Source organism: Melospiza melodia, chromosome 1 (genome assembly GCF_035770615.1).
Source record: "Melospiza melodia melodia isolate bMelMel2 chromosome 1, bMelMel2.pri, whole genome shotgun sequence".
NCBI classification, from domain to species: Eukaryota; Metazoa; Chordata; class Aves; order Passeriformes; family Passerellidae; genus Melospiza; species Melospiza melodia.
Genome location: NC_086194.1, coordinates 164,480,417 through 164,507,282, shown reverse-complemented (window position 1 = coordinate 164,507,282; position 26,866 = coordinate 164,480,417). Strand labels below are relative to the sequence as shown.

Below are 26,866 nucleotides of genomic sequence, written 5' to 3'. Positions count from 1 at the left end.
CAACACAGCAAGGTTACAGTCTGGATCTTTTACTTTGATTTCCACATAATAGATCTGTGTTAGGAAGACAAAGCCAGTTACAAAAAAAATATTAAATAAATAGTGAATATTGGAACAGAACCTGTCACTGACAACTGCAGGGGGTAGGTACCCACAGACGAGTCAGATTGTGACTGGGTCTTTCTTAGGGAGTGGGAGAATGTGGTCCAGAAGTGAGTTTTGCAGAATAGGTGGTTGACTATTGTCAAAATACAGCTTTCACTCAGTTTTCTTTTTCCCTCATGGTTCACAAATTTTTTTACTTCCAAATTTTCCAGTCTTCCTGCCAGCTGAGGCAGAACAGGAGGTGCTAATTTCTGGACTGGCAAAAAGAAACAAATATGAACATTGAAAACCTACCTTTTCTAATTACTTGCTTTTTATATTACTGTAGTTCTAAGACACATACAGGGCTAAAAGCCCTTGCTTAGAGATGTTAGACCAGAAAATTAATATTATACCATTTCTGCAGATATTATGAGGCTTGAAGGAATTTTTTTAATGTAATATTGGTTCTAGGCTATTTAATCTGTCATTTATTTATGTTAATATTACAGTTGGGCTTTGTGTTTTCAGAAGAGCTTTCTTGTTCACAGCTTCTTTTCTCTTGCATTTTATTTATCCTGCAGTGATTTACATAGTGTATATCACAACAGATATTATGTTGACGCAAGCAGAGGTTTTACCAGAACACTGGATACTGCTTTCAGATTCTTTGATTACTTTGCAGTTGGGTGCTATGTCCTGCAATATTCTTTTTTTGTAGAATTTTGTGATCCCAGGGTCTGGTCTCCACACAACCTTGGCTGTACATGAATTGCAGCATCAAGCCATGAGTTTCTTTTTAGATACAAACCACATTCTAGTGTTTGAAAATGTGTCCCTGGACTACAATGTTAACTTAGCAGCCTATTTAAAATGTTTTTACAAATGACAGCTGATTTAGGACTGGGTTGGAATATCTTTCCTAATATCAAAATCCATCATCCTGTCATACCATGAAGAAAGTAATTAGTAAATAGACCATATTTGAAGAAGGAAAGAATCTATTGAATAGATCATATAAAGCAGGGGGAAAAAAGAAGCAAACAGATTTGGAAACAATAATGAATGAGAAAAAAACCCATAACTTGGGATAATTTTTTCTAAATTGCATCACAGCCAATGTTTTTTCTTTCCTAAAAAGGGTAATTTTAGATATTTATTATACATTTTAAATTAGTGAACTATTTGCTGTTGCTTCCAGCAACCATCTGGAAATGAAAATATGGACTGTTTTGAAGCAAGACCATTTTCTCCCCTTGCTCAAACACATGGTCCTCTCAGACTGCTCACAGAGGCAGAGCTACAAGAAACAATCTTTTTTCTTCAAGAAAGCAGTTGGAGGAGCTGCCCTTGTGAGAGGGAAAGGTACACAACGGGCTGTTCTAGCAGTTTGAAGAAAAATGAGAAGCAGGTCAAGTCTTTGGACTTTCCTGGCTTGGACAGGGGCCATTAAGCATATGGCTTTGTATTCCCTCCGTGGAATGCTGTGCAGCCTCCCTGGGAGACAGATGGTGCCGTATCTGCACACCAACAGCAAAGCTCCCGAGGCCCCAGAGCTCTGGCTGGGGTTACTTCAGAGGCAGGGGATATTTCATGTTCTGCCTTTGGTATGTTTCTCCCTTTGAATTAAATAATGCCTTTAGTGGACAGGAAATTCCAACCCACAAGATGGAAAAAAGAATGTACAGTGTAGAAAAAGAAAGGGGAAAAATATTTTGTTGTATTTTTGCTTGACCACAAGACTACTTTTTTCCATTTAAATGCTAAAACTTGAGCCTTTAGAATTGAAAGTTTCAAATTCCTTTCCTAGGTTAAGTGGTTTTTTTTTCCTCCCATGACTTTGTAACCATATTGATCCCTAAGTTTATTAGATACCATACAGTTTATCACAAAGTTTCACAGGGTATTTGGCATTAACACCAGCAACAAACAGTTTTCCCTGTGATGAGGTGGTTAATGCCCATATCCCATATTCTGTTGTCATTGATAGAATCCACATCCTGAACTCTGCTAAGGTCTTTCAAGGAATATAAAGGTCTGGCTTCTATTTCATGGAAATTCTTAAGTTAAACCATAAATACGGACTTGGAATAGGGACCAAATTTTCACTCCCACTTAATTCAGTACTTTAGTAATTCAGCTATTTTTTTTTCTCTTCCAGATTCTCATCTGACAAGTTTTTTTTAACACTCATATATAGCAAACCCCAAATACATACAGGGATTTACCATTTCCCATTGGTTCTTGGAATTTTTGTTAGAAGGGGAAAATACATAAATGTATAGACTGAATGATCCAATGGACACACTGGTGTCCAGTCTAACCCTAAGTAGGGGGAAGCAGGGGATGAGGACTTGGTGTCTTACAGGATTTCTTTGGAGGCATCTACCTCCATCCATTGACTGTGTATAGAATGGTTTGGGTTGGAAGATCATCTCATTCCAAACCCCCTGCCATGGTCAGGGACACATTCTACTGAGCCAGGTTGCTCAGGACCTTAACAAGCCTGGTCTTGAATATTGGTCTCATCACCATAATTGTTGCTGTAGCAGCACTTGCTTAGCAAACAGTTCCTCAAGTAGAGTTTTAGGAATAATTTTAGGTCATCGAGTCTTCTATTCACATATACATGGACAGAGAGTTTGTCTTCACTAATATTCAGTGATCATACCTCAGGAAATGCAGGATTTGGATGCATTTCTCTTAGGCTGGAGTATGCATGTCTTATATTATCCATTGTGGAATTTACCAAACAGCCCTCAGTGAGTAGATGATGTTCCAGAGTTCCAGATCAGTGTTCCCCAGGACTCAGAATAAATTGTACACCATGACAGACTGGAAAGTGTAAAGATACATTCTCAGATCTTTAGAAGCATTTTGTGTTAGGAATTACAGAAGTAACAGTATTTTTCTTTTTACATATGTATTAGTTACTAGGTGAAGAGAGATTTCAAGATATTGAAAAAATTAAAACAATTGGCAGCACGTACATGGCTGTGTCAGGATTGTCACCTGAAAAACAGGTAAGAGGATAATTTTCTTTAAGAAGCAAAGCTTTTGATTATTCTGACCATTCATATTCAAAAATATAAGTGTTATCTTTATGTTGTTCATAAAACTTGTTTTGCTGAAATAAAATAGACATTTGGGGCTTCTGGCAGACAGCAGTTGCACTTCTTGATGAATTGAAATGCCATCTTGTGCTTGGAACAAGAACCATATGGATCCTTTCCTCAAATTTAGGTTTATAGGAGGAAAAAAGTTTCTTTCAGTCACATCAATGTGAATCTAGATCAGGTCTATCTATATCTTCAGACATACTCTAAAGCCACCTCAGTAACTCAGACAGGAACCTGACTGACAACCTCCAATAATTGATGAAGAGAGAGATCTATTAACTGACAGTGTACTTATGCAAGGGTAAGCATACTCATGCTGCATTTGTTCTATATTTTTGATGCAGCATGTCTACAGACAGCATGATAACTACACATCAAAAAGAAAGCAGGTCATTGGTTCAACTAAAGAACAAGCAAACCAAGCTGAGGGGATAAATAGTCACAGGGGACACATGCACAGTCCCAGCCATAAACCTCACATAAGTCAGATGAGAGAAATCCATTCATAATTCCACCCAAGAATTTGCCTGGAAACAAATTAGATAAGGCTCTAAAATACATCCAGTGAGAAGTCATCTGTTGCTGAAATCTGGTTTTTTGGCAACTGGTGCCAGTCCCCAGGAAGAGCAGCACAAACGGGGTGCAATGCCTCTGGCTGGTCACAGGCTGGGAATCAGATTTGCCCACATTGATCACAACTTCTGAAAAGCAGCAGCCAGATTATCATGAGCTTTATAAACCAGAAAATTTCCACTGTTTGTTAAGAATACATTATAAAGCTCGTGGAGTGTAACTAGCTGAGCATCTCCCACCTACAGAGTAACAAGTGATGCTGACAGCTAGAAATCCATAAAACTGGATATGCATGGGATTTTTGATTGTCAAAATGCTTCTGTGTAGACATGAGCAAAGAAGGATAGAACACCAGGGAGATACTTGGTTATGGTTACACAGCTCCTAATCACTTCCTTTAACTCTGGATGGGGATAAAAATTCAAAGGGAGAAAAGCTTTATTGCCTTTCCCACACTGATTAATTCATCTCTTTTCTTGAACTATAATAGCTTAATGGAATTTTAATGGATGTTTTAAATGTACTTGTCATACGTACATGTCTGCCACCTTGTCAGCACCTAAGAGGTGCAGGCTGCTGAGGGAGGTTGGCATGCTGAGAACAGAGCCAGTTCAGAATAAGGACCAAGCATGGTGTGAACAGAGCAAGGTGATGCCAATGAGAGGTTCATTTTCAGTATTAAACACACAGGATGATGAAAACTGCAAGGGCTGGACTGCATCACCCAGGGAGAGACGTACAATCCTTTGTACTATGAACTGGAAATTTGTAGAAGGAATTGCCTTGCTTCAGAACAGATGAGAAGACATCATACAATCATTCGGCCAAGCCCACAGTCATCTGTTCTGTTGGTGTTCTGGGAAGACTAAAGCCTACTGCTGGTCCCCATCTGTATATTGACTGCTTTGTAGGAATGGAAGGGAAGGAGCAGGGAGTGATTTGCCTGCCCTCAGCAAAGGCAATTAATGAGCTACAGAAGAGCCTTTTCTCTCTCCCTTAAGCAATCCCAGATTGCCTGGCTTGCTCTGTTGTTCCTATCATCATTACATCTCTGAGAGCACTTGACTTTATGCTTTTCCTGGGTGACAGTTTCAGCAAAGGAGAATTACACACCCTGTACTTCTTTCACTCTACTTCATGCTTATGTGGGTCATCCCTTGTTCTCACTAGATTTTGACCCTTGAGCCTGAGCAATCTCAGTCGTCTCTGTACTTTCTTTCTCAGCCTTGGACATGTTTCACATGCTATGTTAATTCTCATCATTGCCTGATTGTTGACAGAAAGTTACTTTCTCTGGCCCTTTAAGCTGTTCCCTGTCCAGTTATACAAGTATAACACAATGAGAAGCATTACCATTAACAGCAGTGTACCTCTCTTTCATCGACAATGTTGAGGCTAAATTCCAAATGTAAACCCTTGGTCCTTGTAGGGATGGGTAGCAGCTGGGCAAATGAAAAACTTTACCAACACGTTGCTGTATAACTTTTTCCTCAGCAATGTGAAGACAAATGGGGACATTTGTGTGCTCTGGCTGACTTCTCCATAGCTCTGAATGAGAGCATACAGGAGATCAACAAGCATTCCTTCAACAACTTTGAACTCCGGATTGGTAAGCATGGCTCAAACACCAGAGTTAAAATGAGCTTTTCTCTGCAAGGTTGTGACTCCATTGAGGACAATTTAGAAGAGTCCAAATACTGTATCCTCTGTTTTCAAATTGATTTCATCCCAGGAAAAGTCAGAAATAAGAAATACTCCAGTTGCAGAATATAGGCCCTGATTTGGGGATTGCAGGATTTCAGCATTTCACTGAATTGTGAACAGGGAACATAATTAATTTACTGTCTTTAGTAAGTCTGGTACTACGAACCCATAGATATAACACAGAAAGTGAACATGACAACCTAGATCCAGCCCCAAGACTGGTACTCACACAGTCTCTAATCTCCCTGCATAATATTCTTCTTCAGTAAAAAAAGTAGTTCCTCCCAAACCCTGGGAGTAGTACTTCTGTTTTGCACAAAAACTGAATTCCACCTCTGACTTGATCAGTGGCAGCAGCTCTAAATTGTTGTGATGGGTAAGCAATTGTTCTTGATGGAACATCCTACATGGGCAGTGGGATGGGACATAAAAAAGAGGCCTGAATATATGGCACATAGCAGGAGTAAATTTGATGACTTCTCATTGACCTGATCACTGGCCAAAACAAAAAAAAATCACCTGGAAGGGACATGTCTTTTACAGATAACCCTAACATAGAAAAACTGAGCAATATTCATCAATCATAACATAGAGGGTCAGAGCATCACTATCTGATCTGCACTTCCTAACAGTTTTGAATGCAAAACTCATAGTTCCCAAAATTTCTCAAGGAACGGGCATTCACATTTAGTAAGTGTGCATCACATGTAAAGATTTCATAGAGCCCAAATGCAAGAGTATTTGATAATATTTCGATCACCATTTAAAAAAAATCTTCAAAAAAAACCTAAGAAACTAAAATCCTTTTCCAAAAGATATCTTGCACTCTACTAAAATTATTCTTAAATCACTATTCTAGAAAAAAAACAACATATATTGCTTGTATTTTTATGCAAAAATGCAGTCTTTCAATAGCTTCAGAGAATGCTTTAACATTTTCACTTCATGGAACATAAGAATGCAATTTCTTCACTGCATAGCACTAACAAGGTCACCCCCAACAAGTGCAGTTCCAGAAGTCTTTCCTATTGTCTGAGGATAAGTTTTCAGGAGCTTTGGGAACAATGTGTGGAATACAGATGACACAAAAGTATTGTAATTTCACTGATAAGGGTGTTCCATAAAATAAACCTGTTGATATCACTTTTCAAGTTTTCTAGCTTTTCCAGATTTTTTGTTTAATTTCTTTAAATATGCACCTCTTTCTTAAGCCTGGAGATAAGCATATCTGAACCAGGCTTCACCTGACTCTTAAGTGCAAATATGAGTTTTAGTCATTATTGTATACAGTTTATCTTCTCTTTTTCTCTTTTTCCTTTCTTTCTTTCTTTTTTTTTTTTTTTTTTTTTTTTTTTTAATTAGGGATTAGCCATGGCTCTGTTGTAGCAGGAGTTATCGGTGCTAAGAAGCCCCAGTACGATATCTGGGGCAAGACAGTGAATTTGGCAAGTCGAATGGACAGCACAGGTGTTAGTGACAGAATTCAAGTGCCTGAAGAAACGTATCTGATCCTGAAGGACCGGGGATTTGCCTTCGACTACCGTGGAGAAATTTATGTCAAAGGTATCAGTGAACAGGAAGGAAAAATCAAAACATATTTTCTTCTAGGAAGAGTTCAACCAAATCCTCTGATCTTACAACCAAGAAAACTGACTGGACAGTACTCATTAGCAGCAGTTGTATTAGGACTTGTACAGTCTCTTAACAGGCAAAAACAGAAACAAATTCTTAATGAGAACAATAACTCTGGAATCATAAAAGGACATTACAACCGGAGGACTTTGCTCACTCCTGGTGGATCTGAGGCAGCAGCCCAAGCAGAGGGGGCTGACAAAACTGAATTGCCATAATCAGCATTGTTTGTGGGGTTGTTTTTGTATTTCTTTTATATATAAAAATAAATATACAAATAAAAAGGGTTTAATTTTTTTTAGAAGGAGTGTGATTTTTTTTTTTTTACTGGTGTGATATTTTGATGAGATTCAAATTCCTATATTTTAACAAATGGTGCCAGCATCTCTCCCCAACCAGCTGTGGTTAACCTCTGAACATCCAGACATACAAGTGCAGGCCACCACTCAGCTGTATCATCTACCTGCAGAAAGGGGCAAAAAATAAACCCCTGACTGGAGGGATTTAGAACATGAATTGGGCAGAGAGTTAATGATGGCAAAAGGAGGAAATATTGTCCACATTTTTCAGATGAAAGCAAAAAAAAAGTGAGTAGGCTCTTCTCACCTTTAATTGCCTTCAAGTAGATTTATACAATCTAAGGCTGCTGCCTTGTCCCCATAACTACAGGAAAAATATAACAATACAGCCAAAGGATTTTAAGGTGTGTCATCTGCCCATGTATCAGGGTCTGGAAGACAGAAGGGATGAATCTTGTCCTAAACTCAGTGATTCCATTGACTTCACTCTTAAAATGGACTAGGGTGTCCTTCTCACATTTGGGCGACTGAACTGTAGATAAACTCTTATCTTAGTGTCCCCCTGACCTCTTGCACCCAAGGCAGGAGGTCAAGGCTCTCTTGTGGGCACTGTCACGTACATCAGTCCTGTTTGGAGGGCTCAAACACACTGTAATGTGGCACACCAGACAAACAGACAACAGAGTTACACCTTGAGTGACATGTCTGATCATACTGCTGAATCGATTGCACAGTACAATTGTACAGAAGCAAATCAGATTCTCTGGTGTTGTTTACCAGAGCTTAGCTCTTAACCCTGTCACCAGTCTGAGCTGTCACCAAAACAAGGGTTTTCTGTGGCTGTAAAATGAGTGCATGTTGAAGTACAGTAGGAGACAAAACTCACTGCTAAGCTCCCACTCAGCTGCCCCAAGATGAGGGGAAGCCAAGACTGAGAATACCCTAAATTATTTGTGTGCCAGCACACTCAGTTCTACAAGGGCACACCTCAGTGCTACAAGCCCTGCAGCAAAAGGAGGTTAACTTTTTGGGCACTGGCTAATCAATTTCACCTTGGAAAGAGTAAACACATAGTCCAGGTTTATGCACTCATGCCATGATTCACACCAAACTGTAAAGTGCATGAAACCTCTCATCAAGTCTGTTTTCAAAGAGCTGGGTTTGTTTCAGAAAATATTATCTTTAAAGTAAATCTCAGATGGAAGAGCAGAACCTGTAATCACACAGCAATCCCCAGATGAACCCCACTCAAACAGTGCAGGGCAACATACAGATTCTTTGTAAATACAGATTTGCTTTGTGCAGGCTGCTGTTGCCTGGCCCTTAATAAAAGATGGGGATTCTTAGGACCACTGATGGTGGATTAGACTCAGTTTTAGAAGATGGCTATTTTGACATCTTGACTGATATATTTTAGAAGACACAACTGTTTAACAAAAAAGTACAAAAATATGAGAATATTTCATTGTAATGAGACCAAAAAAATGTGTTTCATTGTAAAGTGACCCAATGAATGGGTTTTAGGGCAATGTTGTATCAGTAAAGTGCTATATTCTGAAATAGAATATAAGAAAGACAAGTAAATTCCACAGAAAGTTGTATCACTGAATAGTGGGTCTGAAGAGAGAAAGCAGTGAGTGGTCTGACATGTCAAACCCTGTGATGTTTCTACCAGTACCTGAGCTCTCATTCCAGATGTGTTACTCCTTTTAGTCCCCACAGATATCACTTTTATGCCATGGAATGTCAAACCCTTCAGCTCACCTAGGCAAGTGCTGATACTGTAGGACATGGAGACATGGAATTGATGACATCTGAAGCATATAGATTAATTTCATATTTACAGTGGTATTTCAGGCACTAAATAAGGAAGCTTTGGCTGTTTTAAACAGTTCATTAACAGCTGTCCTCTCCTTAGCAGCTTTTTTTTTCTGTGTTGGATGGGTTCACTTCTTCTGATCCTCTAAATATTTAATTCATGCTAACAGCCCAGCTGAACTGATTTCTAACTCTCACCACCTCTGCAATGACAATTCACAGTGAGTGGAAGGTGCTAACTGGATAACAGGGCTGGGGACTGGAGTTATGAGGGCAACTTCACTGCTCCTTAGCACAGGCCCAAATTTCCTGCTCCTTATCAGAGACACAGATGTCTTTCTCTGTAATTCCTCTCAAAATCCCCATTAGCATAACTGTGTTCCCAAGAAAAATCACTGGCTAGTGAAGCCTGTGTCCATGTTGACCAGATAAAAAGTTTGCTAAATCAGCTCATTGCTGTTAAATCAGCTCATTGCCATGAGCAATTATTTAGTGAGGAATTTCACTTGTTACTGTAGCAGGTAGATCTCTGCTTGAGACTATTTTTCTACCCTTGCTGGCTATTTGTCACCCCAGCAATTGCACTGTTTGTTCCTTTTCAAATGTGGTGACCTTATAGGTGCAGCAATGTTATTTCTCATTGTAGCATCTGTTTTCTGTGGAGCACAGCTATTATTTATGGTCTCAGCCTGCTTGTTGTATTCCAAGACTTTATGGAACTGTTATTCAGCCTTCCCTCACAACCATCTTCAGGGTTTCTTGTTCATAAAGGGTAGAATTGCTCATACAAGGACCTATAAACCAAACACCTATAATTATCCCTTGAAACAGGGATGCCTGGGTTAATAAAAGCAAATTGCCTTCATATCATAACACTTCAGCCAAAGAGGCTTGCAAATATTGAGGGCTTTCATAGATTTTCCCTATTAGGAGAAGAAAGCCTTGGCAAAATTTGAGTACACTCTTTGATGTCACCTTATTCCTTCCTACAAATGTGGTCTACATAGAAACAAACACTAGCAAGCTGCTTCCTCAGAAATTTGTACCTCAGTTCCTCTCACAAGCTCCATGTCAGGAGCTCTTAAATGATTTCTAAACAAACAGGCTGAAAACCACAGCTTTCTTCTCTGAAAAGCAACATACAATCAACTGCATCAAGGGCCGCTTATGCTTTGAAGTCCTCAATCATTAAAGCAGATGGAATATTGACAATCTGGACAACAGTTCTGTACCAAAATCATTACTTTGTAGTGCTCCAAGGGTATTTTTGTAACCATCATGCCTATATTCTAAAAAAAAAAGTTATACCTATAGCTAGAGTGTTTGTTTGAAGGGCAGTGAAGGAGTTTTTGTGTTAATTAATTTATGTCATTGACCAATTTTTATAATGTATATTTAGAAACTCACAGTTAGGTAACAATACCAGTCAAGGTATCTACTCTTGGCTCACACTAAGATTCAAACCACTGAGTTTAACTCTACTGAGAACATGATAGGTGTGGTATCATTTAGAACTGTGTGCTAACAAAAAAGTCAATTCAAAAAATAGCTTTTAAACACGGGGGGAAAAATCATCTGTCCTCAGCTTTAATCCATTCCTGATTATTTCACAGTTGTTCTCACATTTGGAAAAGCACAGCAATAAAAAAAAAAATCTCATCTAATCCTTTTCTCATTAGCAGAACTTCAGTTGCCGTTCCTGAGTGCACTGGGAGTCAAGGAGTTTATCCAAACACCCAGCACAGCAAAGTGCCTGATAGCCAAGTTCCCTGGGGCTGCCCACTGTGGAGCAGCAGGGCAGGGAGCAGAGCCTGGCTCCCCAGCTGACCTGGAAAACAGGCAGAAAAATAATCAGAGGAGTGGGAAATAACCACATTAACCACTATCAGTGGAACATGGCGAGTGTTATAATTGCACAGTCAACTTATTAACCTCCCCATCAATCTTCTTCTGTGCAGTGACACAATTCAGGGTTTGTGGTTTCCCCAGCTCTGTGCTTTACTGGAGGAGGGGAAAAAAATGACAGCAGAGCAGCTGGCAGATGGGAGGGAAGGGGTGAAAACTCAATATGCATATCTCCAGGCACTTGAGGCTTACAGCAGTTTTTAAGGAATGCTCTCATTAGCTCTTCCAGAAGAACAAATTTTCCGTTGTTTACATAACTTCAGCGGACAAGGCCCAATTTTATTCTGAAAATTTTCTTCTTTTCTGTCTATTTACCCCTAAGCTGTTCTATATGTGATAGCTGTCAGAGTTACTGAGCCAACCAGAGACTGATTCATTCAGGTCTTTCATGTGAAAACAACAGCTCTATCCAGGGCTGGTTAATCTCCTGTAAAATGCCATCTCATGCTACTTCTCCCAACCCAGATCTCCCTCACCTCAAGGTGTTCTGCTTTTCTGGTTGTGAAATATTTCCAGATCACAGAATCACAGAATATTATGTTTATATTTATATACTGAACATCTCTCTTTCACAGTCCATGTACCTTTTGAGGGTCCTGAAATCAGTGACTCCTTCAGCTTTGCAATATTAACTGAAAACAAAAAAGCACCACTGTTGCCACGTGGAGACAAAGAAGAAGCAATCTCAGCTGGTTTGCTGAAAATCTAAGGTTCTAAAACAAATACGTGTGAAATGACTTTTGCTTGCAAAACCCACTCCCAGCAGTAGTGACAGGGGTACTCCAAGGGATATTATTACAAATACAGGATATTAAATATATTTTTAATTAACTTAACAGTTACTTAAAATAATAATAATTAAAAAAAAAAAAACCAAACCAGCCTCCTCCTATTCATCATTCAACACAAAGACTATTTTGACAGGCTCTCAGTTTTGTAAGTTTCTATAAATCACCAAGTAATTTGCTTCAGATGAGTGATTGCCTCTTTTGGATGTGCCCAGATCGATGCTCTAAAGCTCCATCCAGGAGTTACAGCCCTGTCCCAGAGTCAGCTTATTCTGTATGGATAAGAGCAAGTCTCAGCCTGTGTCCCTGTTCCCAAGAAAGGCAAGACCAGAAGCTTGAACAAGATGGGAGCTGTTCTTTAGCACTTTTCCCATATGAATGATGCTGGGAAGAAGATCCTAGCAGGATCTACACCACAAGGTGAATCAATACTCTGCCTTTCCAGCTCATTCTTCTTTAACAGCCTAATAATCTGCAAATTATTATGCTTGGCTGCTTGGCAGTCCCAGACCTGTTCTCAGGATAATGAGGACACAGGGAATACATCCCACATGCCACAGATGACACTGCAGTGTGCAGTCACCTGCTGCCCTGTGGGACTCCCCTTTTCCTGGCAATTAACTTGGCAGGACCCATTACCTCTCAGAAACCACCATAAGGATGTTAGCAGGCACGTTTTCATGGAACCATCTCCAGCAGCATCCTTTTCTATTGCTGGTTTTTCGGTTTTTTTTGTTTTTTTTTTTTTATTGCTTCCTGCAGAACAAAGAGAAATCCAAGTACTCATCATTTCCATTTTATTTATCCATTCCAAATTTATTCAGAAACAAAAAGCTCACCAATATTTAAAACTTAATTTAAGCAACAACATTTCCACCTCTTACTTTCTCAGACACGGTAGGTCATGTGCCCCTTGCAGCTTGTGGATCTCACCATAGCTCCCTCCCAGAACCATGCTGTCCTCACCCCTATGAACTGAAAGTTTCTTATACAGCATGTTTGCAAGGTGATCTCAGGCACCAATTCACCCCATATTTCTGCTCTCATCAATTTCAGAGGACTAGAGCACTCTCCATGAACCTGAGAATTATATTAACAATAATAAAGAAAGAAAAAGAAATATGGAACTTAAATAAGTTCCAAGCTATTTTGAGCTTTATGGATAAAAGTCAATATTTTATTTTCAGCTTTAAGGTCATGGTGAGCACAGAGAACACCAGTATCACCCATTGCCCCTAGAATACAGTTTCACAGGTTTTATTTTCACATTTGATGCTGCCTTCACAGCTAGTCTTATTCCCATGAAGAGCATACTGACATTGACCAGTCTCAGCTAGGCGCAGCAACCCAAGCCTTTGGATTCTCTCTTTGGAGCATTTCCTCTCAAACATAAAAAAAATGAAACTTTGATAGTAACTGCTGCAATGGGGACTTCCCCTTTCAGACATTTTGCCATACCCTATTATGGATTCTTTGATTACGAGTCCAAAAACCATCCTTATAGCTCCAAATTATTTTGCATCTCTTGTTTTAAACCAGTGCTGGAATATATCCTGTGCATGTCAGAAAGTATTGCATCTTAGCATCAATACATGAGGAAGAAGTTGGTTTTGCTCCATGTTCCTAAGGTTAAGAAATTACCAGTAAAACAATAGCAAAAAACTTTCTTAATTTTAATTTGAAGCAGAGGCTGATATCCAACCAGAGTTTCTCCTTTAAGGTAGAAGTCACTACACCTAAACAACGGCCATCATTGCTTCTGCTTGAGGCCATAGCTTCAAATTTGGGCACCTGTCTTTGCATAATGAACTTTGCAGAAGTCCATTTCAGATGTCACACACTTTCAGCCCTGTTTTTTAACAGTCTTTGCTACTCCAGCAGGAGCAGAGCTGTGCCCATTCCCCCTGTACTCAGCATGAGTGAGCCTGCACTTCAAACACTTGGTCCAGCCCTCGTTCCTTCATGAAAAGAAGAACTTTGAGGTCTTGGACAGTGTCCAGGGGAGGACAATGGAGATGGTGGGAAATCTGGAGCACAAATCTGACGAGGAGCAGCTGAAGGAGCTGCTCAGCCTGGAGAAAATCAGGTTCAGACCTTGTCACTCTCTACAACTCCCTGACAGGAGGGGTTGCCAGGTGGGGGTCAGCCTCTTCTCCCAGGCAACAAGAGACAAGATGAGGAAATTATCTCAACTTGCTCCAGGAGAGGTTAAGATTAGATATTGAGGAAAAAAATAATTGTTCTCCTAAAGCATAGCCAGGCATTTAAGAATAAGCTGTCCAGGGAAGGGGTGGAATGACCTTTCCTAGGGGTATCTAAAAGAGATGTAGGTGTGGATCTCAGGGTATTATTTAATGGTGGAGTTGGCAATGGTGAGTAAATGGTTGGAATCAACCACTTGTTAATCTTAGAGGTCTTTTCCAACCTAAATGATCCTATAATTCTGTAATCTTGTGATGCCTAAGACTGTCAAAAATGTGTTCATAAAATTCTGTCGTAGGTCAGTGCCAAAACTAAGTCAAGTTGTGTAGCTTATGTAAATGAAGGCTTCACTGGAGCTAATTGATTTAATTCCAATGTATGAATGCATTCATGGGCCAAAAATAGTAGTTACTGGAGACTTCTTTAATCTAGTGAAGAAAAGCAGAACAAAAATTATGATGGGATGATACACAAGATCAAATTGGAGATAAAGCACATACATCTGACAGCAAATATACCTAACCACTGGAACAGGACACAATGAAAAACAATGATCTCCTGAAGAGCTCAAAATGAGATTATGGAGACCTTTGTGGAAATTATGCTTTATTCAAATACAAGTGCCCGAGTCCATTGATGGGAAACAATATGTTTTTTACAATCTGTGAAATTCCAACAGACAGGCTGGATATTTCGAGCTTTCTGTTTTCTATATCCATGAATTTGGCATTAGCTCTTCACCACTGAGATTAACAACCAAAAGAGATAAAATCTTCAGTCCTGAGAATGTTTCACAGCTCTTGCTGGTACTGAAGATGAAGAACTGACTGAAGATGAGGAAGGAAAATCTTTTCAATTTCATGCATTGATTCAGAGGCTGGAAAAACCATAATTTGTTATATGTCTCCCTTTGTGAATGCACTGGAGGCGTTGCAAACCAGTGGCTCAGCTCACTGGCAGACACTCACCAAGCTGTTTAGCTTCCCAATCCCTTATACAACTGCTTCATTGATTTTACCAAAAAACTCTGTAGTCAAGCATCAAGAAAGAAACTGAATTACTCTCACAATTGCATTTCACCATTCCCAGCCCCTTACTGCTCCCTCTGCTGTGTTTCCTTCCTCACCCCAGTGCTCAGAGCAATCACTCCCCATTGCAGTTGCTCTAAGCAAGGCTGTAAGACCCACTTGGGGAAGAGCATTTGTTTCTTAACAAGAGTTTCTTCACACAGGGTTCAGTGAGATGTCAGGAAGTGTTTGTGGTGTTGTGGGACCTTGTCCAACTGAGGGTGTTCAAACTTTCCCTTTTAATGAGAAATGTGGCCTTGACTTCAATAAATGAAGGGTTCTTTACAAGAGTAGTTTATTATAATGTGGTATCCCAGTCATTTTTGTATAAATATATGATATTACATATGTAAGGTACTCAGCCTGACAAGGCTTCTGTACATTTTTATTCTACATCCAGAAAAGCCTCTTGGGAACAGATAACATAGGATGCAGTAGAAAAGAATGAAAGGAAAATCTACCTCTGAACTTGTCTGGAGGGAAGAGAAAGAAGCACATTAAATGCTCATAAAATACCTTACAAATAACACAATTAACCATTTACAACCTGCAATGCATGATGTATTTCTCCAACTTTTCACAAAGGCTGAGAAGAAGAGTTTTTCACGTCCACTACACAAAATGCAGTCACCTAATTCTGACACCAAGATGAAAATAACTCCCAATATTTCACTTGGATTAGCAGTTCCCACCAAGTGACAGAGGGGAGAGATTTGTACTGGAAAGTCACAGTGGCAAGGCAGAAAAGTCTCTGCTGCTCTGAGTTATTGGTGGAGCCTCACTGAGAGCACATCCCAGTTACACTGTTCTCTTGTGGGGTCTCAGGAGAAGGGGACACAGGTTCCAGTGCCTTTGAACAGTGCTGTGAGCCTACACAGCTATTACACACCAGGGGTAGTGGCAGGGCAGGGCAGGTTCTTAAAAACTTAACATCCTGCTCAGGGGCATGAAATGAGAATTTCACAAGGTTTAATTTTGGGAAGACATTTTCAATTGCATCTAAGTGGAGGGAGAACAGTTTAGTGCCATCATGCCCCTTATATGCTGCTAAAAAAAGTAGTATTTTTTTAAATTATGTAGGCAAATAATTGCACCTGAAATGTCACTAACCATGAATCCTTTCTATTGGTTGTCTTTATGTAGTTTATCCCACAGGTTCTGATGTTCAGTCTTTTCCTAATATATCTTACACCATCTTAAATGGTGTATTTCATGCAGAGAAGCAGCTTCTTCAAGACCACAGGAAAGCACTTTGCTGGATGCCTGTCATAGGTGTCCTGAGATCATTATGACTCATGGCAAATGCCAGCAAGCACAACTCAGAGGTTTGTCAGTCGTGGTTTTGCTGCATCCACATAAATGCTCTGGAATATAATGACCTTACTTTCTAAAAAGCTTGAAATTTAAGCTGCAGCATGCTAGAGTGAATTGTGTCCATTGTGCCCTTCTATGGTTATGTAAAAAGTTCTTTCTTCAGAAACATCTTTATTTACAACTTTTCCTACCTCCTCTGTCTTGGATAAGTGAAAAAATTCAAGGCATGATGGCTTGCAGAGAAACCATAAGTCTCTTTTTTTAGATTAGTTTACCTAGAAAACATTAGATTGTATTTCTGCTGCAGAAGCTCACATTTTATTCCTTTTGCAGAAACACTTAAAACATGAAAGAAGTATAAATGACACAGCAATTCCTTTCTTTCACCTGCAGGCAGGATGAAATTATTGGCCCAGAGAGATGGAAAAGAAGAAGCAGATACAGCTGACCAAGTTACTAATTTTGATTCCCATAGCAGCAAGAAACCAGGCTCAGGATAAATGCAGACAAAAGGTGCTGCTGTATGTACCCTTTTCACAATGCCACCACAAGGAAAGCCAGGAATCATTATTCAGAGCTGTGGGCATTGCCTGTGGGCACAGTCCTTCTGCTTGTTACACCCCTGTTTTTATTGTCTTACACTGAAAACATCTAGGACTGGATAATCTAAACAAATTAGTTTTATGACTCAACCAAAAATTAGCAATAATTTCTGAACTCACTTGATTTTAATCTATGACCTTGTCAGTCTACTAAGTCCTGAAATTTCTCTGCCAGCCTGGGGACAGCTAATCCTCTCCTCAGGAGTACATATATTGCATTTCTTCAAGCATTCATGGAAACTTATCTCCTTCCAGCTGTGCAAATCTCAGACACAGACATGTGAAGTGGGGGAATGAATGAGCCCAAAGTTTCATTGGAGCACCAAGCAGCTCAAATGAGACTTTTCTTTCCAAGACAAACAGCATAAAGTGGCTGCTGGAGTCTCAGACACCCCTGTGAATTCTCCTTCGAATCTGATCTTTGCTGTTGACTTTCCCTCATGATCCTCATTCTGCCAGTATTGAGAGGCCACTCCAGGGACTCATCCTGGCATTCTTCACGTTGAGTCTTGTACTCTGCTGGACTGTAGCCCCCAAGCAGGATGCTCATTGCTGGGATTGCCAAAGCATAATGGGGACTGTGAGCTCTATTTCCAGAGCAACTCATAACAGATACTCTCTGATATGTTATATTTATATATGGTATGCTAGGCTATAGCACTTGGCTGCATCATATCAAGTTTGGTGCTGAAACACTCATATGCACACTTATATGAAACTATTTTAGCATATGAATCTTCCCACACTTGGCATTACCTGAACCCTTGTTAGAGTTAGGTGCAAATTCTTCTTTTCTGGTTTTTTTTTGGAAAATAGGTGGCACCATGAGGAGCAGCTGAGGTCACTTGGAGTGTTCAGCCTGGAGGAGATGAGACAGAGGGGAGCTGAAGGGAGACCTCACTGCAGTTACAGCTTCCTCATGGGGAGAAAAGGAGGAGCAGACAGTGATCTCTTATCTCTGGTGACCAGTGACAGGACCCAAGGGAATGGCCTAAACTGTGCCAGGGGAGGTTTAGGATGGATGTTGGGAAAAGCTTCTTCACCCAGAGGGTGGTTGGGCACTGGAACAGCTTCCCAGGGCAGTGATCACAGCACCAAACCTGACAGAGCTCAAAAAGGGTTTGGACAAAGCCTCAGGCACATGGGGTGGCTCCTGGGGTGTCCTGTGCAGGGCCAGGACTTGATGATCCTGATGGGTCCCTTCAAACTCGGCATATTCTATAATTCTATGATGAAAATGATGGAGTTTATAAAAAGTCAGAAATATAGAAACAGGATGCAAAACTGCATACAGAACATACCCATGGGCAAGCACAGGCTCAGTACTGCTTATCTGAAACAAGCTGTCATGAAATCAATGTGCTTTTATATCTCACTTCATTTATAAGGTAATAAACACCAAAATCTGTAATATGTTGTGGGTGGTGGAGAAAAAAAGAAACAAAATAAGCTTCTTTTGGAGGTAGGGTGCTTGAAAAAATCAGAGGAATTCAGTATGGTTGTCTTAGAAAATGGCTCTGGAAAACAATCACATCTGCTGACTGTTGCAGTCTAATTCATCTGCAAATCTGTCACGCTGCATGCAGAGGAAAACCACAAGCATTAGAAATCATTCCAGTATTTTCTGAGGGATCCATTTACTGTGTAATCATTGTTTAGGTAGCTATGAACAACTTTCTCTCTTTCTTGCTTTGCTGTGACACCCTTAAATAGTTCTCAGTCTTTTACCAGCACAGAACACTAATGTGCAAAAGGATCTGCTGTTTTCATTCCTCTACAGTGAATCATTTTTAAAAGGAGCTCATGTGGACCTCTAATAAACAGCCATCAGATGCTCTGCTCATGCTCAATACCCTCTACCTTGAACAAGGAATGCAGATATGTCCAAAAATATAATGCCATTGTATTTATAGCGGGGCAAAAAATTTAGAATGCAAATGAAAGTGCATGGAAATCATCTGACCCTACTCAAAGATCACATCAGTTTCCCAGAAGGACACATAACATCTGAGATATTCAGGCCAGCTGTAAGACCCAAACTAACCTTGAGGTTTGGCAGTGAGGCTGGATGAGATGATCTTTAAGGGTCCCTTCCAACCAAAACCAATCTGTGACTCAATGCTGTGAATGGGAAAGCAATTGAAATGAGAAGCAGGGTGGCAGAAAATTGGTGGACTTTTCTAACTTGATTTCTCCTGGCAATCCTCAGCATTTCCTGTGTTTTCCTTCAAACCAGACCAAATTTTTTTTTTTTAGTATCTTTGTCCTGCACAGCAGCCAGATGTGCTAGGAATAGCTAAATTGAATCAACACTGAGAATAACACCCAGGACATCTCCCTGATGGATGTCCATAAGCCCTGGGCTCTACAGCATTGCAGGTTTCCAGTGTGCAAATCCCTGTCAATGTCACACAGATGCTGCGTGGTAACACCACCATGTTCCAGCTGCACAGACAAATCATTGCTCCCCACAATTGTTTAAAACAACCTTAAGAATATATTGCAACCCACAAAATTCTGGGACTTTTGTGTTCTCTGATCAGGAGAACACAACCTGAGACCCAGCCCTGAAAATCCTGAAAACTCTACACTGTGCCTTATATTCTCCAAAACATTTCCTCACCTGAGCAAAATACAAGAAATGGCTCATTCATGCTACACTAACTTTTATATTACACCAGATGCTCCTTGATTTGTAATCCTCTCTAGCCAAACTTGGAACCCCACTCCACACTGTGCAAAATGAGTTAGTTATCTCTTCAGTGCTCCTGGAAATGTTATCAGGTGCTGGTCCAGAGCAGTTATGCTGGGGATGAAGGGGAGAATTCAGCAGTGCTTTTGCATTGATCCAGATTCATGTGTGGTGCTGACACCCCAGAAGACTTTGCTGATGGAAGGGGATCTTCCCTGGTTCTCCTCAGCTCCATCACTGCACACAGATCCAGCACAGTGGGAATACTCAAGGCTCCCTGGGTGGTCTCAGGTGCATTAATCTCTTATTAGCTGCTTCAGCAAGTGTGTCTGTAATGCCAGCCTTGAGGAGACTCCTACCAAAGAGACAAATGGGTTGAGTATGGAAGGAAGTGAAGAGCTCTAAGCACCAAAGGGATTTGTCTGATGCTTTTTGGCTTGTTTTATCAGAGTCAGAATTGCATTTCAGGTTGTTGATCCTAACACAGATCTAAAGAATGGGGTTGTTTCACTTCAGGTAACATACAAGGTTTTTCAGGCTGCTGTTTTGAACTGACCATAATAAACATCTATCAAATTTTTTTCTTACCATAAACAAACTCTTATAGAAGAGTTCCTGCCTGAGGAGTTTAATCCTCTTAGAGCCTCAAAGGGACTCATGGATTTTTGTCTGTTTTCTGTCAGTGTTAGAGGATTTGATTGATTCTTTCATTATTCTTCCAACTCAGAATAATGGAGAGTGGCATTTTACTTGGAGAGATGTGCATTGGCTTAAAAAAACACTCCCAGTTCATCCATCTGCTAGAGCTCTGGAGAGCTGAATGGTACTTACAATTTTAGATGCTCAGTCTAACACAGAAAAGATTTCATTTTCCCTTGCTTTAAAGTGTTACACTGTGTTCATAGTTGTATCCCACGTGGGTTTCATCCTTGGTCTTAACCAGGGCTGGGACAGAGCCTTTCCTGCCCTGGAGCAGATCTAGGGTTGATTATTGCAGCCCTGAAGGGATGGACCATGCCCCTCACCATGAAAAGCCACAGCAGAAGCAAAACCCAAAGACCACAGAGACATGTGGTGCCCTGGTGTCAGCCAGATGTGCTGAGGAAGCCTGCACAGCTGCAGGCAGGTCCCAGACAAGATCCAGCCTGCTGCTCCACAGAGCTGCACAAAGTGGGATGTTCTGCACAAAGTGGGATGTTCTGCACAAAGTGGGATGAACTGCACAAAGTGGGATGCACTGCACAAAGTGGGATGCTCTGCACAAAGTGGGATGCTCTGCACAAAGTGGGATGCTCTGCAGTGAATGCTGGACTGTCTCAGTCCATGAGCAGCAGCAGACAAGGTCCAGAGTTCAGATATCACTTTTAGTTTGAATCTGAAGATGACATCTCCACTAGGAGAAAAGGAATTAGGTCAGTTTGCAGTAAAAAATACAAGGTGGGGACAGAGGCACACAGAGATAAAAACCTTTTTTAGGAGCAATGTTCCAGGCACCAGGTTTGTCTCGGTTATTTCAGCAGCTCTATGGCCACATCCACCTCAGATGGCAGTGGGGACAGTCCCTTTCCTCATCGGAGCAGCAGGCTGGAGCATCTTGGTGCTTCCCTTGGGGAATATGCTCAGGGTTTGTTTTCAGGCAATCAGGCGCATGGTGAGGGATGAGAAGGTCTTGCACCCAGCCCCAGCAGCCCTGGGACATTGTTTTAAAAGGGGTGGTTTCTCTGCATCCTCAGCCTCAGGTAGACTGCCACAGTTTTGGCTGCACTTGTGGCTTGCTGCAATTCACCTCTCATTCTACTGCATGCACTGGAAGACACCAGCATGGAGGGAGATCCTGCTTGGAATGAACAAACCTGTTCCTTGTCCCTGTCCCTCTCACTTGTGCTCCAGTATCACCCAGAGCACACTTTCTGTGAGGTACAACATGGCAGCAGTGGTAGCAGAAAACACCACTATCCTGAGGCTACAAAACAACTGAGATTTGGGTCCAAATCCAAGTTCTAATACACCCCTTGGAAAGATGCCTTCACTTTCCTATGCTAATTTTTGTTGGTTTTTCTTTCCCCCCCCTCTACTTTCTGCTTGTCATTTATTTAGAAGCTGAAATGGGCAAAATTTTAAATGGGCAAAATTCTCTGGTATATTTTATAGGTAATTAACATGCTGGTGCCCTGGCTGCCTGCAAGGACTACAGAACACAAGAATGAAAATGCAGCTAACTGCACAGAACCACTCTGATTAAACCTCTATTTGCATTCAGCACAGCCACTGTGGCTCACAGACACTCCCCCAGCTCTAACACCCTGGCTCCTGCTTGAACAGCTCTGTGGGGTAAAGCTGCCCCACATCACCCCCCAAACCTCCACTCCACCCACCCCCACACATCCAATCAGAATTCTTTTATTATTTATGCTGGATTTTGGGGTAAAATACCCCATAGTGAGATAGTTTTGTTGCCACCAGGTCATCCTTCAAGTGCAGCTCTTTCCGTTCGTGTCAGCGCTTCCGCAGGCGAAGAGTGTTTAAAAAGGGAAGGAGGGATTTGAGATAAAGCACTTAAATTCTGAGTTAATAGAGCAATTAACACCAGAGATGAGGATGCTGAAGCCCAGGAGACCTTGCTCAGCTGCTGTGCCGTTATCACATGATCGGGGAGCAGATTTGAAGGTAATAGCAAATAACTTCATTAAGCTATCAATAGATTGAGAAGCTTGGAGAGCTTTTGAAAAAAAAATAAAAACCTTTCTCTCACCAGGTGGCTTCCACAAGCTCTCCTCGTTCCCACACAATGGTATTTTCAGAATCTTGTTAAACGCAGTTGGAAACTTAAATGCTTAAACGTCCTTGAATGTTTTTGTCTTGGCTTTTAGCAACCATTTTCCTTTGCTGCCCTCTTGAGGGAGAACAGCAGAAACACGCCCATTCACAGCAAAAATAAAAGCTTTCATTCACCAAAATACATCCTGACCTAAATTCACCTAGACTGGAGACAGATCTCTGTGAAAGGAGCCTGCTTTATTTCATGCAGTTTCTTCACAGGAGGAGGTTCTCTGTTGGTGCTAGTCTCTGTATGGTGCAGCAGCTCAATGTCAAATATCTGTGTGGCAACGCAGCATCAGCCAGGACAGGTGAAATCAGCTTGGAACAGTATTTCCCTTAATGAACCGGGGCAAAATAGACATATATACATACATACAATACATATATATATGTATTTTATACACAGGTGTTATGTAAATATACATTTAAGGACAGGTACAGGCTGGATGGGGAATGGGTCAAGATTAGCACAGGAGAGAAATTCACTTTGTGGACAGAAAGTTTATTGTGATTCAGCAATGTGCACTTGCAGCCAGAAAGCCAAATGTGTCCTGGATTGCATCAAAATAAACATGGACAGCTGGTTGTGTGAGGTGATTCTGCCCCTCCACCCTGCTCTGGTGAGACCCACCTTGGGTGCATCCAGCTCTGGGGTCCCCAGCACAGGAGGGACATGGACCTGTGGGAACAAGCCCAGAGGACACCCATGAGATTCATCACAGGGCTGGAGCACCTTTCCTATAAGAGGAATTGTTCAGCCTGGAGAAGAGAAGGCTCCAGGAAAAGCTGATATCTCCCTTCCAGTATCTACAAAGATCTATAAGAAACCTGGACTTTTGACCTCGGTTCTGAGGTTCTCAGGGTCACTTGCACGCCACATTCATCTCATGTTACAGATGATTTTGCAAGTACATTGTTATCCAAGAATTTCCTGGAAGAGATCTATTCTTCAGGGTAATACAGTTTTATCTCTAAAATGAGGCTGAAGAAAGGTGATTTTGGGGTTTATATGTTTGTGGAACTGCTTGAGATGATGAATGATGAAGATTATGCAAGCCCTTGTTTATTATCAGGTAATACTTTTATTTATGATTATGACAATAAAAAGTACACTTCTCCATGCAGTCTTTTTATACAAAACAAGGAAGAGAGAAAATACTGTTAAAAAAACCCAAATAATCATTTGTTTGATGATGTAAGGATTGCTCAAGCCCATAGGAATGGCAAAACTCGATGGCAATTTAAGGATGTCCTGTGGCATCATGAGCATAGAGTGTAACTTAATGGTGGTAAATCATAACAATTTACCTGAGTATTTTATAGCCCTGGCAAGTTCACAGAACCTCTGAACATCTTTAATTTCTGACTAATTTCAGAACCTTTATTAACATCTTTAATTTCTGACTAATGGTTCCACATAATGTTTATTTATGAGTAGCCAAATGTTATTATCCAATACAGGGTGGCCCAGAGCAGATAATGTAATCATCTCTCGATGAGCTGCAGCCAAGGCTGCCTCCAGCTTGCTCCACTGTCAAAGAAAATATCCACAGAATGTGTGACATAAACCTGAGAGGCCTGGAGGTCTTTCTGCCATCCCAGTGCTGTAAAAGCCTGGGGGGCTGCAGGGCTCTGTAGGTGCTGCAATACAACCAAACGTGGTTCTCACTAAGGCACTGAAAACAGCATCAGCTCAGGCGCTTTAAATTTGTTACCTTGAGATTATTTCTGCCTCTTTTTTTCTCTCCAGTTAAAAATTATCTCTTTTGGATGGCAAAGGCTGAATTCCATAATCAGCAGGCAGACATTCATATCCTTAAGAAGTGGCTGACTTTTGCAAACTCTGGCAGTCTGTACCACCACAAACTCTTCCCATGAGTTTTCAAGAAGATGCTCCAAGTCTCTCTTTCCTTAGGCATGTAAAAACCTTTGAAGTCACCATTAACCAAAGTAGATGAAGGAGCATACCCCCATAAATCCATCACAAACCCTCTTCAGATGCTGCTTTGTGTGATGCTGGCATGTACAAGTTAGTTGTTTGAGGGTGCTTAGGGAACTAAATGTCAGCCCTAAAAGAAATGGATTTGAGAAATTATGCCACTTCCCCCTCTCCCAAAAACAATTAATTCATTAAACCAGTGCATTCTTTGCAGTACTTCACAGCTGCTTCTAAAGACCAAACATTAGATTTTATGTAAAATCCTGCTCCTCTGAAACACAGTGATTTCACCTAAGGAGATGTTTTCAGAGATTCCCATTGGTACCTTCCTATTTTCAGACAAGTAGGTCTTCTGTTGGACTGTGCTGGATCTCAGTTTTTGGTGTATGTGACTTCCCAAATCCAGAACAACTACAAATGTTCTGTGTTAAAGGTTCTGTGATCATTTGGAAAAATAAAGGAAATTCTTTGTGTAAATTTGGTGAATTACTTTAAAAGTGTTTAAATGGGGAGACCACAAATCCTAGAAGAGGACATCTGGTATTGGAGTGGGAAAGTTCGTCAGGAAGCAATTAATTCATGGTGTAGGAACAGCGCAGAACAGCTACATCCCCGTTCATTTTTCAGGAAGCAATAGAAGATATCTTGTCAAAAGTGGTGTCATGAGCCAGAGCCTCAGTTCAAGAGGGTGAATCACTGTAATGGAAGGGATTCATCTACTGTGAGCTTGGCACTAAAATTTAAAGTGCTCTCACTGGACTCTGCTAGAGATAATGAAGTAGGCATCACTGGGAGGTTTTTCTAGCAAAGTATCCAAAATATTTTTCAGTGGAGATCAGCAACACAGCCACAATTCTACAGATGAGATAACTGAAAAACTAAAAGGCAAATCTATTTATTCAAGGTCACAGCAAACAAGCATATTCCATTCTTTGAATTGGACACCCTTACTCTGCCCACTTGACCAAACTGCATAATATTTGCATTCTCTCAGGCCAAAAATGCTCTATTTGTTCATGTAATGCCTGACGTAACTGTGAGTGCCTTTCTATGCTGATGAATGCTATCCAGTGTGCAAAATAGTCTGGCAATTCACTAATGCTCTCCATCCATGTGAACCCCAAGCTTTTTTTATCCCCTCTTAGCAACACACAGCTGGAGACAGCACTACCTCATGATGGAGCCAGGCAAGTGTTATCATCAGTAATTTGCTGCAGTAACTACTGTTTTGTTTAAATCACTGACACTTGTAAACTCATGCACTGCCTGTCACATATCTCATTAACAAACAGTCCAAACATGAAGAGCAAAAATATATCTTGCTTTGAGATGTGGGGAAGGTGTGAAATGGAAATCAAGACACTGCTCCAAGCCAATGCAAATTTCTGTAAATCACTGATTGGTGCAAATGGGTGTAGCTCTGTTGCATTGACTGATGCTACATTAATTACCACCTGCAGAAATTCTAGCTCTTAAGGTATCATTTTCCTTGTGCTCAATTTAAGGAACGGCTGAACCAATCTTGTGCTCAGAGTATTAAAAGCAAACCAACACCTTCAGGTCCTAATTTTCTGCAGTCATTTTTTTTATGTCCTCATACAGAATGTGGCAAAATGAGCAAACACAATGTCAAATCACAGTTTTCCACTCACTGGACCCACTACAATGTTTAACACCCAGAAAACAAAACATAAATAATGAGAAGGAAGTGATGTCAATTAGTATCTCACCTATTGATTTTCAGTAATGGGCAACACATTCTGGACTGCACCAATTTCTGATTCCCAAACTGTAGTGACAACCCTGTTTATTCACACCTTGTGAATTTGGCACATTATTTTTTCTGAGAGACCAGCCCCAACCTGACTACAACCTCCTTTCAGAGAGTCATAGAGAGTTATTACATCTCTCCTGTGCTCCTTTTTCTCCTGAGCACCACCAGCTCTCTCAGCTGCTCCTCAGGCTGTGCTCCAGACCCTTCACCAGCTCCATTTCCCTTCTCTGGACATGCTCCAGAACCTCAATGTCTTTATTTTCATGAGAGACCCAAAACTGGACACAGAATTCCAGGTGTGGCCGCACCAGTGCCAGGTGCAGTCCTGCTGGTCACTCTTTACTGATAACAGCCAGGATTGTGTTGGCCCTCTTGGCACCAGCTGCTGTTCAGGAAAGGTTCAGGGCCCCCCTCCCACTCTCTCTGCTGCTCACCCTGTTTGGGAGACCTGCACAGCACTGAACTGTCATGTCAGAAATGTCACAGCTGAGCCACTTTCCCTCTGCTCTGGAGCTCCGCCCAGCCCTGCTTGTA

General features: G+C 40.9%; 1 protein-coding gene across 2 annotated transcripts in view; it reads left to right on the top strand.

Moving 5' to 3' along the window:
* ADCY8 (adenylate cyclase 8) overlaps window positions 1–7,403 on the top strand; it is a 115,887-nt gene extending 108,484 nt beyond the window's left edge. For both annotated transcript variants that reach the window (XM_063174259.1, XM_063174252.1), the window contains 3 exons: window positions 3,015–3,107; window positions 5,271–5,385; window positions 6,843–7,403. In XM_063174259.1, coding sequence (XP_063030329.1) covers window positions 3,015–3,107; window positions 5,271–5,385; window positions 6,843–7,330 — 696 coding nt within the window. In that variant the 3' untranslated portion in view covers window positions 7,331–7,403. The remainder of the gene's footprint in view (window positions 1–3,014; window positions 3,108–5,270; window positions 5,386–6,842) is intronic.
* Window positions 7,404–26,866: the final 19,463 nt, after the last annotated feature.